This window comes from Limulus polyphemus, unplaced genomic scaffold, assembly GCF_000517525.1.
Source record: "Limulus polyphemus unplaced genomic scaffold, Limulus_polyphemus-2.1.2 Scaffold576, whole genome shotgun sequence".
NCBI classification, from domain to species: domain Eukaryota; kingdom Metazoa; phylum Arthropoda; class Merostomata; order Xiphosura; family Limulidae; genus Limulus; species Limulus polyphemus.
This window is the reverse complement of record NW_013666186.1, coordinates 441,558-455,893: the sequence shown is the minus strand read 5'-3', so window position 1 is coordinate 455,893 and position 14,336 is coordinate 441,558. Positions and strand designations below refer to the sequence as shown.

The 14,336-nt window shown below is 33.2% G+C and overlaps 1 protein-coding gene across 3 annotated transcripts in view; it reads left to right on the top strand.

Moving 5' to 3' along the window:
* LOC106459214 (regulator of microtubule dynamics protein 1-like) overlaps positions 1-14,336 on the top strand; it is a 111,963-nt gene that overhangs the window by 54,100 nt on the left and 43,527 nt on the right. For all 3 annotated transcript variants that reach the window (XM_013918820.2, XM_022385658.1, XM_022385659.1), the window contains exons 4-5: positions 8,015-8,104; positions 8,581-8,636. In XM_013918820.2, coding sequence (XP_013774274.1) covers positions 8,015-8,104; positions 8,581-8,636 — 146 coding nt within the window. The remainder of the gene's footprint in view (positions 1-8,014; positions 8,105-8,580; positions 8,637-14,336) is intronic.

Genomic DNA, 14,336 nt, shown 5'->3' with positions numbered 1-14,336 from the left:
ATATTTAGACGTATTTCCCAAAATTTATGTAGCTAACGCACTCCACTAAGCTCGATCTCTTACCAACCCAAACAGCTCCCCAAACCATCATGCTGAAACCACCATGCTTCACAGGTGGCTGCAATCTGTTAAGCCAAAACTCTTGGTGAGACATTCTCCAGACCCATATCCTTCCACTGTCCGAAAATTGAGCGAATCTTGATTCGTCTGAGAACAATATGGTCTTCCAAAAGTCCAGAGGCTTGGTCATCATATCACTTGCCCACTTCTTTCGTCTCACTGTGTTGGCAGGTCTTAATAAGGGCTTCCATCTAGCTGCTCTGCAACGATAACCCAATCTGTGAGAATCTGTTGAACAGATTTCGGGCTCATCCATGTATAATTTCGTGTCATTTATATGGCACAATAGTTTTGTTTCACTTATGTCAAAAGGAATGTAATTTCAAGTTTTCTAATAAATGTAGCACATATTTTAGTTGTTGTATGACTAGAATTGTTAAAAACAATTGTACGTAGTGCAGTGTTTTGCACTATGAGTGTAAGTTATTGACATAAACATATTTATATTTTGCATGGCTTGATGTTTATAAAGGAAAATAAAATTGTTGTAAGTAACAATACATTTTGAAATTATAGTGTATCTCAAAAATCCTGTGATACATAATGGATCAAAGATACTTTTACTGTTACATTCATGAAAGTTAGAAAATATGTTTAAGCAATGTAGTAAGATTATACTTTGACATTTGCCATAAATAATTTCCTGATTTTCTGAATAACTGAAGTATACATGTATCATTCAGAAATTCATATGAATCATTGTACTTCCCCATCTATGAGCTTTTTTGAGGTATGCATACAGTATTTTAATGTATATTAAATGCATTCGTAATGTTCCTTTGGTAAATAATTTTCTGCCTTTTCAGGTATGAGCACGAATAAGTTATGTACTGTACTTAAATATCTGTGTATCTATTAGTTCTAGGCAAATACACAATTCCAAGACAGTAATCTATACCAAAAAACATACTTCATACAACTTATCATAAATAATTATATTAGGAAAGATGAGTTGCATTAATTCATCAATTGATTACATTCAATTAATCTGTTATTCTCACATGAGACTTTGATAGTTGGAATAATCAAAAGTAGTAATAGCTGGAAACACTAATTTTGATAACTTGTGTTAGATATATGCTATTTCATTTTAAGTTTAATACAAGAATATTATTTCGTTTATATAACACAAGAGTTAAAGTAAGTTATATTTAGAAGTGATAATTTAATGTAGGTTTGCATACTTAACTGTCTATTAATCATTTGTTGCATAGTTCATTTGTTGTGAATTGACATCATGTTACTCAAACCTTCTGAATTTTTTTTGTTGCTTTAAGTGAGTCTCGTTACATCATCACATCTTGTAGTGTGTTGAAAGTTCTATGCCTCAGTCGGGCAACATATATATAGGCGACCAAGTTAGTGCAAAGTAAGACAAAGCTAGTGAGAGATATCCAGAAGCAATGACATTGCCAAAGATAGAGACAGAGAGAGTAGCAGAAGCCCTCCTGGAAATATTTTGCAGAGTAGGCTTTCTGAGAGAAATCCTGAGTGGTAGAGGGACCCAGTTTACTTCATAACTGATGCAGGAAGTGTGCAGACTCATCAGTACTTGGCAACTCTTTACCACCCCATACAATCCTAAATGTAATGGACTTTGCGAGAGAGTCAATGGAGTTTTAGAGAGTATGCTAAAGATGTGCCAAGAGAGACCACATGAATTGGACAGGTACTTATAGGCAGTGTTATTCGCTTATCGAGAAGTCCCACAAGCAAGTACAGGATTTTCACCCTTTGAGTTACTGTATGGAAGAACAGTACAAGGTCCAATGCAAATATTGAAAGAGCTATGGATGGGAGAAGAAGAGTCAGAAGTAAGGAACACATACCAGTATGTGTTAGACCTCAGAAACCAACTGGAGGAAACCTGTCAACTTGCTTGACAGAGTTTTTATGCAGCTCAAAGTAGTCAGAATCATTTTTATGACAAGAAGGCCAAGGATTGACATTTTAAAATTAGATGAAAGGTCCTAATTCTACTGCCCACAGATCACAACAAACTCACCATGCATTGGAAAGGACCTTTTGAAGTACAGGAAGTACTCAACAGAATGGACTACAAGGTGCATGTGGGAAGACCAGAATATATTCTATGCCAATCTGTTGAAGAAGTATTTTGGGAGAGAAAAAGACCTGACAGGTGCAGTTATTGAAACAGAGATGAATGGTGCAGAACCAGAAGACAGTGACTTTGTCTTAGTAGATAAGAACCTACTATGCCTAAGAACACTGTGTTGAGATGAGACGTATAAGGAAGTGAACATGAGTGTCATACTGACTGATAGGAAGAGGAAGAAAAACTACTGTGTCAGCATAGAGATAGATTAGGAAATACAGACTTAAGACAACACAAGGTCAAGATGAAGATGAGGGATCCTGTTAAAGAGAAGCCCTGCTGGAGACCCTATGTTAGTAGAGACAGATAAAGGAACTGCAAATGTTGAAGCAGACTTTGTATATAGTAAAAAAAAAAAATTGTAAGTATTTTGTCTTGAAGAGGGGTTATGTCATGATATAAAAGACTGTTTGGTTTAAATATTAGTGATTAATTTATATTAGTGAGTGAATAGTTTTTATTTTTAAGTTTTCTTATAATAAGAGTTAAAAGCAGATGATTGAAGAAGGTTTTGTTAATAACTAATTGGTGACGAGAATATAGGAAGTGGCCAGACGACTATGTAATAAAGATATAAATAGCGTGAGATGAGTGGGAAGCAGCAGACAGACACTATTAGACAGATAAAAAAAAAGAGAATATAGTTGAGGTGAAGTTAAGTAACGTAAACGTTATAGGCATAATGACTGACATAGGCCTCATGTTTAACATGTTAGATTGAAACTAACAGTATAAAAAAAGATACAAAGGATAATTTTATTCTGTCAAATCATGATTCTAAAGTAATTGAATCAGCCTGGGTACACTTTGACAAAAGAAGCAGAGGATAATCAGAAGAAAGAAGACCAAATCAATTACGGAAACTTGCACCACAACTGTAAAGTGTAAGTGAAGCACACACAGAATGCTAGTACGATGGTAATATAGAGAAGATAATTCGACTTGTCAACTGAAATTCTAAAATAATTGAGTAGGCCTAAGTGGACTTTTGACAAGAAGAAGAGAACTATATAAATAATAGTGTTTATGATATGCCTGCAATCTCTATAGTGTGAAGACTTTTTTGTACATATGTTTAACTTGTTCCGAATATATATTATTTGAAAACAAGTGTGTGTGCTGTTTATTCATCATTGAATTTAACACTAACAAGTCACAGACACCTACTGTTGAAGAACCCTAAGCCCAACAACAACATAGTATATATTTATACTATTAAGAAATATAACTAAAACCCTTTTATTTTGAAGTTAGCAGAAAGAAGAACTTGTATATATAATATTATTATTTTTAAACCTGACGCACTGTCTTACGACTGTGTCACTTGAAAATAGCCTAGCAGCATAGTTTTCTTTGCAAAAGGATTCACTACAAGGCTGTCATTTTCAAAGCACAACTACCCTCCCTGTTGCTTTCCATAAATCATAAAATGTACAAGGATGACAGTTTCCCAGTGCCTGTTTCAACAGGCCAATCACACAGAAGTCCATAGGCACTGTGTCTAGCAACTTCACGGGTATGTTGGATTACTGTGAACAATTGTTTCATTTTTTAGCTGCTTGAGGTACACTCTGCTCATTTTAAATGGATGTGTTATGAAAGCAATTTGGGTACAAATGGCTTGTTTTACTTTTCCAGATGGTGATTCTTCTTGATTATGTTGCATACTGTTGCTTGGGGCACATGATGACTTTTTCACTGTCATTTGTGATTATGGATTCTCACCTGTTACACGACAATGCACTTTGTTTCCAACTGCTGGTGTATAATTTCTTTCAGACCTCTTTCTGGGTGATCATGGTTCCTGAAGTTAATGTATGTTCCTTTGTTTTCCAATGTCATTAAATACAAGGGATCTCCCCATACTGGAAATTTATGACCTGAGTGTATGAATATTTTATGTTAGTATTTGATAAATTTTTGGTGGCTTCACACTCAAATGCTAAAAAAAAACATTAAAATGTAGTTGTGATAAATTTTGTTTCCACTGCAACTCTCTTTCAGGTGTGGTTGTCAAGTGACTTGAGTTTCATATACCATGCTCAACCCTCTGTATACCTATATATAAGGTTGAAAAATAGTAATGTTGTGGAATAATATAAAGACTGAGAATAAAGGTGAAACCATATCTGTCATTCAACTTACAATTGTTTCAGAGTTATAACAGTTTCAAGGAATTCCACCACTCATCAGTAACCTTGGACAATAAAAGACATCTGAAAGCACTGTTACAAAATACAAAGACTGATTACAAACATCTAACTCATCACTGCTTTTGTCTACTGATGCAAGGTTTCAGAAAGAAGCAGAGATTAGAAAGATCTGGTGATTGTTGAGTCTTTGTAAGACAAACAAACTCTGTTCTCATTGTTATGGAGGTCTGTGTTGTACTCCTGTAAACCCTTATTTCAGTATTTTTCTATTTATTCTTATGTTTATAATCATTATGTATAAAATGAAATAATGAACTTTGAGTGAGCATTTTCACTGCTTGATATCAAAATATAACTATATATTTGATTTATATAAGGTATTCTAATGAAAACTAATTGGAAAAATGCTTCACATATATTTAGAGGTGTACCTAGAGAAAACATAAACAATGAATATAGTAAGTACAGTAAAGTATAATCAGTTTGTTTGAACATGTATTATCAAGCAGTAAAGCATTTTATTACAGTGTAAGTGATCTGAATTTGAGATAAATAACATAAATACACCTTTTATTCACAGTATGTGATAAAGATGAAATAAATGTTTCTCATATTCTTGCCAATTGTACTATTTGTTCTGTGTAAGATATTTCTTACTTCATTATTTGTGCTACTGAATATATTTTTTTTAACCATTCAGTTTTATCAAAGAGGTGCATTATATCTTCTGAAGAACATTAGTAAACAGCCTTCAGTTGACACTCTCCATTTACTGTATAGAGTGACCTTACCTACTCTGCCTACCTACTACTCAGGTAGCAAATTATGCATTATTGCTACCTCTAAGTATAAGTAGTTAGTGAAGGGCAGAAATTTGTAGCATTAACTCGTGTAAAACCTTAATGATTTATAATTGATAAATCCTTAATCATAGCTTTTTTACACACTAGTTATATACCTGTATTTATATGGTAATGATACTGTCTTGCTTTTGTTGTCTTGCTCTTCATATTTCACTTTTGTTGTTATTGTTAATTTTCTATTTATGTTGGCATGTTATGCTTTATAGATATATTATTCACATCAAAGTGTTATACAATACATCCATTTACACTATTAATTTTATGTTATGGGATTCTGCTGTTTATAAGGGTTGTGTTTTCATGCTGCAGTAATATGATATGAGATACTTATGGACTGTGTTAGTGTTATAATATTGATCTGTATTTACATGAACTTCCTGTTACAGTGTGTATGTGGTGTACTAGCTCTATTAATTTTTCTTTTTGCCTGTGTTTCATTGGTACACTAGCTCTATTAACTTCTCTCTTTGCCTGTATTTCATTGGTGTACTAACTCTTTTCCGAAACACACTTACATCCACTCCCAATGAAAGTTTCTCTTCTCTGCTCATCTAAGCATTGGTATGAATCTACCTAACTTGCTCTAGTCTTTATACCCCTCCTCTATTGCCCAAAGCAAGTTAAATCTTGTGATTCTCTTCACTTATGTCAATGAACCCCCTATCCCAGTTCCATATATAAGCACCACATTATTATTTCCTATTAATTTTTTTCAACAGCAGAAGATTACAGTTTTACATGCTTGCTGTGGGTTTATTTTCAATGTTGAATGGCTTTAGCTATATCTACACTTTAGACAGTTCCTGATGAAATTTTGAGTAATAGTTTTTCAAAGCAATCTCAGAAATATTTTGTGTCTATTTCTCTTCTTTTTCATGGACGCTTTCATCATTTTCATTTGGATCCCACTCGGTGGTGGGTGTTGCCTGGTCATGTATGCTTCTTTCCAAATTTGCACTAGCTACTAGTTGGCTGATAAAAAAAACAACTTTCCTGGTAGCAATGAGCTCTGTTGAGATTGGGTATTCCATAAGACCTTTATGGATGGTATACAGTTATAACACACTACTGGACTTCCATTCATAGATGGTCAAGTGAAGCTTAAGGGGATTTTACCCATCCCTGCTGACCCCTAGATTAAATAAATCAGGGTCAGTTTGTTTTTCAAAATAGGGAATGTGGTTCACCTATTGTACTCTCTCTGGAGTCCTTACCACTTCCAGTTTCCAGTTGGTGGAGAAGAGGGCAAAGCTGGGTGCCCTCCTATCAATAAAACTGGATGGTTTTCCCAGATGTATGGTATGTGCAGGACCAGCCTACACAGGAGCCTCTTCGTATTCCAGTTCAGAGATGACTCTTCTCTATCTGGTGGCCCTTCTCTTTGGTCATTATTTTCATTTTGATGATCGTGGAAGAGGGTCCTTGACTCCTTATAATACCTAATGCAGAGTGGCAATTTCTTTGCCATTGGTTGTACTTAGATTGATCCACATCTCCTTTTAATTCCAGGGGCAGGAGGTGTTGCCTTACCTCTCAAGTCGGGGAGTTAGAATTTCGATTTGTAATCCCAGACTGGGTAATCTCTGTTTCTTCAGGTTGAGTGAAGCGTGACAGGTCCCAGAATTCTGAGTTTGTATTGTTGCATTTTGTGCTTCTTTAGGTTGGGGCAAGGGTTTCTCCTCTTTTGTGTTGCTTGCCTTTTTTCATAATTCTGGTGGTTCAACATGCAACATTCTGTAACTATCAGGTTGGGTTCCAATAATGCCACATTACTAAACAGGACCAAATATAAAACAATCCTCATGCCCTAGCCACTATACCTGCAATTTAGATTTGGGTCCACAGCCCTATGATTTCAATGACAAGACATAGGACCTTGTTTGCCTTGTTGGGGCCTAGCCAAATTCATGCTCTTCTAACAATGTTAGGATTTTGCCTCTGTGGCTAGTCCACCTTTACTGCCAAGGAATTAGATTTCATGTTGTCTGGGCAAAGAGCATACCTGTTCCAGAAGTAGTGTGGACCCTACTAGTGTGCTATTACTATATCTCATTTTTTCACACCTCTTTTAGATGCTTTCTGTGTGGATATTACCCTCACTGGCCCCTCCATCTTGTCAGTTTGGGATTGTAGCTAAAGTGTCAGAACAGGTGTATTTTGGAAGTTAACATTTTTCTATATAGAAAATGTATTTCCAATAATACTTACCTCCAATCACCTTGCACTCTCTCACCCTTCCAACCCACAAAGTGGCCAGTTTCATGTCTTCTAATTGGACCATCTCAAAAAGTAAATTGGAAGTAATAATGGGGAGCTTATATATGGATCTGGGATAGGGGCGCATTTATGTAGATGGGGAGAATCACAAGATTTAACTTGCTTTGGGCAATATAGTGAGGTATAAAGACTGAAGGAAGTGAGATAAGCTTCTTACCAATGCTTATATGGGCAGGGAAGAGAAACTTTCATTGGAATAAAGCTAAAGTGTGAGAAGAGGTATTATTGGAAATATATTTTTGGTATAGGAAAATTTTAATTTTTACATGTTTCATTGGCTTACTAACTATTATTCTTTTATTTTGCCTGTTTCACTGGCATGCTAACTCTTATTCTCTTTTTGCTTGTGTTTCATTGATGTACTAACTACATTCTCTTTTTTTCTTGTGTTTCATTGGTGTACTAACTCTGTTAACTTCTGTTTTCACTTTATATGTTATTGGTATACTTACTCTTATTAACTTTTCATTTTTTATGTATTTCAGTGGTGTGCTATTTTGACAGACTATGTTATGAGATACAGAAGTATTAAGGATAGAATTTCAAAATCTGTTGACGTTCGCCATCATTTTGAGGTATGAAAACCAAGATTATATTGACTTATTATATTAACCTTACCAATATAGTAATATTTTGATATATACTCTGAGATGTGCATTTTTTAGTGTATGCAGATGTTTTTATTACACTATCTTAAAGAATTTTGATTTAAATGACATATTGTAAAGTAGAAAGTCTTATCATATGAATGATTTACTAATATGAGTAGTGAGTTAATGATTTGATTAAAATATACTTTTGTACATGAGTTCTGATTGTAACATTGGCTAATGATCTTCTGTTTGTCGTGCTTTTTTTAATACAAAACATGCTTGTGAACCATCTGTTGTTTTAAAAATCTTTGTTAACTCTGTTAACTGAGATATATAGAAGATGCTGTTTGCACAATTTGTATGACAATTACTTGTATGTGCTCTTGAAGTGGAAACATTTGTATAAAAAAACTTCTTTTGTCAGTTACTAAACCTGTCTTTTGTTTACTTTTTTTAAGAGAGCTTTGGAGCTCACTCCAACTGATGCTACAGTTCACTTCCTATTGGGACAGTGGTGAGTATTATATATTGAGATTAGAAATGCTGTATATAAGGGTAGATAGTTTAATATTTATCAGTGGTGAGTATTATTTATTGAGATTAGAAATGTTGTATTTAAGGGTAGATAGTTTAATATTTATCAGTGGTGAGTATTATTTATTGAGATTAGAAATGCTGTATATAAGGGTAGATAGTTTAATATTTATCAGTGGTGAGTATTATTTATTGAGATTAGAAATGTTGTATTTAAGGGTAGATAGTTTAATATTTATCAGTGGTGAGTATTATTTATTGAGATTAGAAATGTTGTATTTAAGGGTAGATAGTTTAATATTTATCAGTGGTGAGTATTATTTATTGAGATTAGAAATGCTGTATTTAAGTATAGATAGTTTAATATTTATCAGTGGTGAGTATTATTTAATGAAATTAGAAATGCTGTATTTAAGGGTAGATAGTTTAATATTTATTAGTGGTGAGTATTACTTATTGAGATCAGAAATAGAGAATAGTTTAATATTTATCGTACCTGTGGTACATGTCACTTGTAGTACAGGATGCTACTATGTGCCTACTTTAACTTCATACTTAAAATGAAATTCTTTTTGACAAAATCTTTGCATTTTTTCAGAGTTCACAGTTTGGATGCAGAGAATTATTCCAGTAACATTTTAATTTTCTTTATTTTGAGAGCATACAAAATTTGGGTTCACTAACTGGCAGTTAACTGACTTTCTTGCAGGGAAGATAACATGTGACATTCAGAAATAGTTGTCTTTCCTGTCTTTTCTGTTGGTGAGTTGAATAAGGGTCATGAGCACTATCCTCAAGAGCTTGAGTGATAGTGAAAACACATTGAGGATGTGAAGTGCATCCTTGTGTAAAGTAGTCTTTGTTAGTGCTTTTCATTTTGTATGGGAAGCCAGGTTTGCTCCTGTTCAATAGTTAGTCAGGCTGTGTTTTTTGTTCAAATTAGGGCATGATGATGGGTAAAACAAAATGCATGGCCAAGCTAACTAATGAATATATATTGGCTCTAAAATTCTTATAAGTACTATAACTGCAGCTTACCAGTTTGGCTGCCAATTTTGATTTCATTCCTTCAAGTTGCTTGCTGAATCCTTTTTTCGCTGCACCCTTTTTTTCACACCTAAGGTCTTTTTGATTAGATATCGTGACCTTTTGTGGACACACCAACAATCCAAAGCAAGTAAGAAAGTGACACACAGTAGTAACCACCATTATCTTTAGGATCGCAACCCTATTATTTGGAACAGATCTATACTTTACAGAACCAACCAGATTCTTTAAAATATATGGTGTTAATAACTTTCTTTATAGTAACACCATGGAAACTAGATTAACCCTATCACGCTGGGTATCCTTTACTGCGCATGACACAAGGTTTTAGTGTCTTACATTCAAAATTTTATTATACTACTTTTTAGGTTATACCAATTAGAATAGCATACAATCTAAGCTAATAATCTATATTTTAATAGTATACAAGTTTTAAGCTCTTAATTCTACAAAGCAGTATTTAAAAAAAATCCTAAATTTCCACTAGTGTGACCCATGTGACACATTTTGTCATAGCATGGAATCATCCCTATTTTATCCATCACCTCTCGAAAATGTACAAAATGAAATATAAATAACTATATAATTGTTATTGCTCAGACAATAAATAGTTCATAAATAGTTCTCTCTTATGTTTAATTATATATTACCCATAACCAATAGAAAGTCAAGGTTTTCATCTATCAAACGACATATGTATAACATTATTTTCTGAACAGTTAAATGTTAATTTCACTCAAAGTACCAACATCCTTCCCATGAGAAAGTTAACAACTAGCTTGGATGAATTTGTAATGGCTCTTGTTGCATAATTAGAAAGCTAGAAAAATTTTAAGAGGTAAGGGAATTTGTCTACTTTTTGCATGTTATTAGTCTACATTCTTTGGTGCATTATTTGATTAAATAACAATTATTAAGTGCATTACTATCTATAGTATAAAAAATTAGGGTTAACTCTCTTTGAAAACGGATAGCAAGAAAAAAAGAAGATTGGTTAAGTATTTTGTTTCTTGTTTTTCATGTTTATTCTTTATGTATAATTTATAAAAGTAACTAAATCTAAAAATACAGATCTTTTGAACTTATTTAAGACTAGATTAGGTAAAATAAGTAATAATAATAGTATAATTTAAATGGTTCACGAGGCACATACGCGAGCCGCTCGTGGGTAATGTAATTTGATAGCGTAATGTGACTTGCACATTATCCTAGTGATTTACATCTTATAATGGTGTGGATAGTAGTTAGACATGGTTAAAAAGGCAATAGAACAATAAAATGTAATTATAGATAGATGTATACTGTTATGAACTTAGAACTACTTAGGATAAAAGAATGTAATTTCTTGTTACCATTTGAAGTTATTCTAGGTTTATTTTGATGTTTTTTTGTTTTTTTTGGTTTGTACAAGGTTGGTTGACTTGACCGATCCTGTTTTGAGATAGGGTAGTGAAAATAACAGATAAACTATAAAGTTTTACTAAAAAAAACCGTTTGAAATGCATTTAGGAAGTTTTATGGAATGCACAAAGGAAATTTGAGATTTTTGAGATGAGGAAAAGTATTTTTAATTTTAACATGAAAATTACTTTGCACATGGACTATTCAAAACAAATACTCAATATATTCATGGAGAAATCTTTATTTTATTTTATTAAAAATACTTCACTAAAAATATAATTTTTTCTGTGTGAAAGACTTGTAATATTAACTGAAAGTCTGCCAAATTTTGTTAAGATATACACACTATATTGACAGTTATAAGTAGTAAATTTATAAAGACTTTAAAAGAGTACAAAAAGATCACATGGTCGGTCAAACTGACTGAGCCCGTATTGAGAGTGTTAACAGTTTCTTGTCATCACCTGCATGCATGTGGTACAGCCGTTTTAAGCATTATTATTTACACTAATTGCTTTTAACTAATACCATGTGATGCTAAATGTTCTTTAATTAGGAGAACTACACAACATTTAGCTAATTTATGCTTAAAAATTGGCAAAGAATAGTATCTGTCCACCCATATGATTCTTTTGAAAACTTGAGCAAGAAACTGCTAATTTAGTTTGTTTGGCTTAACCAATACACGTGTATTTGCACGTTCTTTTACCTTATAGTTTTGCTGCTCTAAATCAGCCATCTTTAATCCAAATGAAAAACAAAACAAAAATGGTCTGCTTTTACTCTTAGGTGAAGTTGTAGTAAATATTTTAGCCCAACAGCTCACATGACTTTTTGCATAGGCATGTGCAAACATTTTGTTCAAAACTGAGCAGTTTTTGTTAAATAACTTTGCACTTGAAGCTTGTATTTAGACCAAATTTGAAACCTAATTATAGGTTGTAAAGCTTTATCGGTGTACCAAATTTGAAAAAAAAATCCATAAAAGTTAAGTATGTTTTTCTATCAAATAAATTTTTGGTACTTTTGATGCAAAGAAAACCAAAAGTGGAAATTTTATATCTCGTGTATTGCTTAATGGATTGCCTGGAAATTTGATATGTGAAGTAAGGGTTGAGTAGAGTGCATTCACTGAAAATGTGTGATAGTTTGGATTATCACAGTCTGAGCTACAGAAAGTGGAAAATCACTAAACTATCACTTCTGTTAATAACACACAGTTTGTCCTCCAGGTTGTTTTGGCTGCATGACACACTACAGTGTGTCTTGATAACAAAATACCAATGAACAGTGTTTCGAAATTATCCTTATGCATAGATCAAATTGCCCTAATACATAAGAATTATGTTACTTTGAAGATTTATCAGTGTCTTATACCTAAAAATCACCAAGCACAACCATAAAAAAGTTAAAAGCAATTAGTGGGTTAATAAGTAGAAATTTAAAACAAGTATATTGTGAAAACCTATATTTTCAACATTGAATATTGATTGAACCAGTGAATTTCCTCTGAAATATACTTGCATCCATTTGTTAAATCACAAATATATTATTGTTCTTATATGTGTGCCCTCTTTTAAAGGATGAACCCCACCCTTTAAAAAATTCTATACTCATGCCTCACTGTGATGAAAACTTGAAATTGATTTCTAACTTGTCTTCTACAAAAACTTATCAGGTTAGTTGTCATTAAAAATTATTGCCATTTCCTGAAATAATATTAATTTGATGATAGCTTGGTAGATCTAAAGCCTCAATGGCCACTTTATTTGCTTGTATATGAACAAGCGTGAGTAGGCCCACTGGAAATCTTCAGCTCCAGGTCTCATAAACCCTTAATCCGGCCCTTGTTGTTTGTCGTCTTCATTGAGAATAGAAATTCACCCACACAAATAAATATATAATACTAAGACTACCCAATGAATTGTCAACACATTTTAATTTCAGTTTAATTTCCCGTTTGTGTTTATCGTATGTTAATACAGCTTTGCCAGTGTAGAATAGGCATCCTGCACATGCCTAAAATTATCTATTTTTTATGCTGGAACTTTTTCTTGAGACAATGAAGGGGTAATTTTATCCAATCACAGATAGCCTTACTTAGGTCAACTCCGAGTTCTGTAAAGGGCATTCCAGGCTGCAAGAAAACGAAAGTCAAAAGAAGTCAGATCAATATATATATTATGTAGTATAAATGTTGATGGGGTGGTTGTTTTGATAACATACCTCAAAGTTATCATTCTTACATTCACAGCTTCATTTTACTACTGTATACCACAATTATAATACATTTACATTCAAGAGCTTCAATATACACACTAACATAAGTTTAATACTTTAAGTGGTGTGACTAATGAAATATGTGTGTGGCTAATGTGAATTTCATTGCATTAGCCACAGTGGCTAAAGGATTTATGTGACAAAAGTGAGAAGAGGTTATCTATTTGAAGAGTATAAAATATTTAAATATTGATTGGTCAACAAGTATAATGAAAATATTCTTATACCATTTCACAGTTTCATGTACAATGGCATTATAACTGAGAAATAGATCACTAAGATCAACCCCTACCATAAATTTGTTGTAATCCATGATTAGCTGTGGCTTGCTAATCATCTCACTTTGTCTTCTTGTCACTTCACTTCCATTACTGTGGCACTGTGCATTGTAGAAATAACATAAATATCTCTTTTTATCAGTTCACTTAACAGCAGTTATTGAGCTACAGAAAAACTGAGACTCAGGAGTTTTTAATTTACCTGAAAATATACTTGGGGAGTGAGCTCTGTCCTTACTACAAGGGTGACAAGCATAAGTGCCAAGTGAAAACAATTTATCAAATGGAGTTGGAGAAGTATAAAAGTTATCAGTAAAGAAATTATGTCCCCTTCTAAGATACTTTTCCATCAGAGTTCTTACAACTGTGTCAGCTAAGCCCTTGTTAAGTATAGGTCTCTTTACCAGTGTATGCTTTAAAATTTAGATGGTATCCAGTTACGGCTTCTGCCAGAACACACAGTTTGATTCCCCACTTGGTAGGCTTGTTAGATAGACATTATTTAAATTAAATTCTAAACTTTGTTCCCAGCATTTGTTCATCAGTAGATAGTTCCCAGGTGGAGTTATAGTGAGTTGGAAAAGTTGTTAGTAGATGATCAAGTACAGGTCTGACTTTGAAGAGCTTATCATGGTTAGCTTTTTTTTTTTTTTTTTTAGTTAGAAATTGAAATA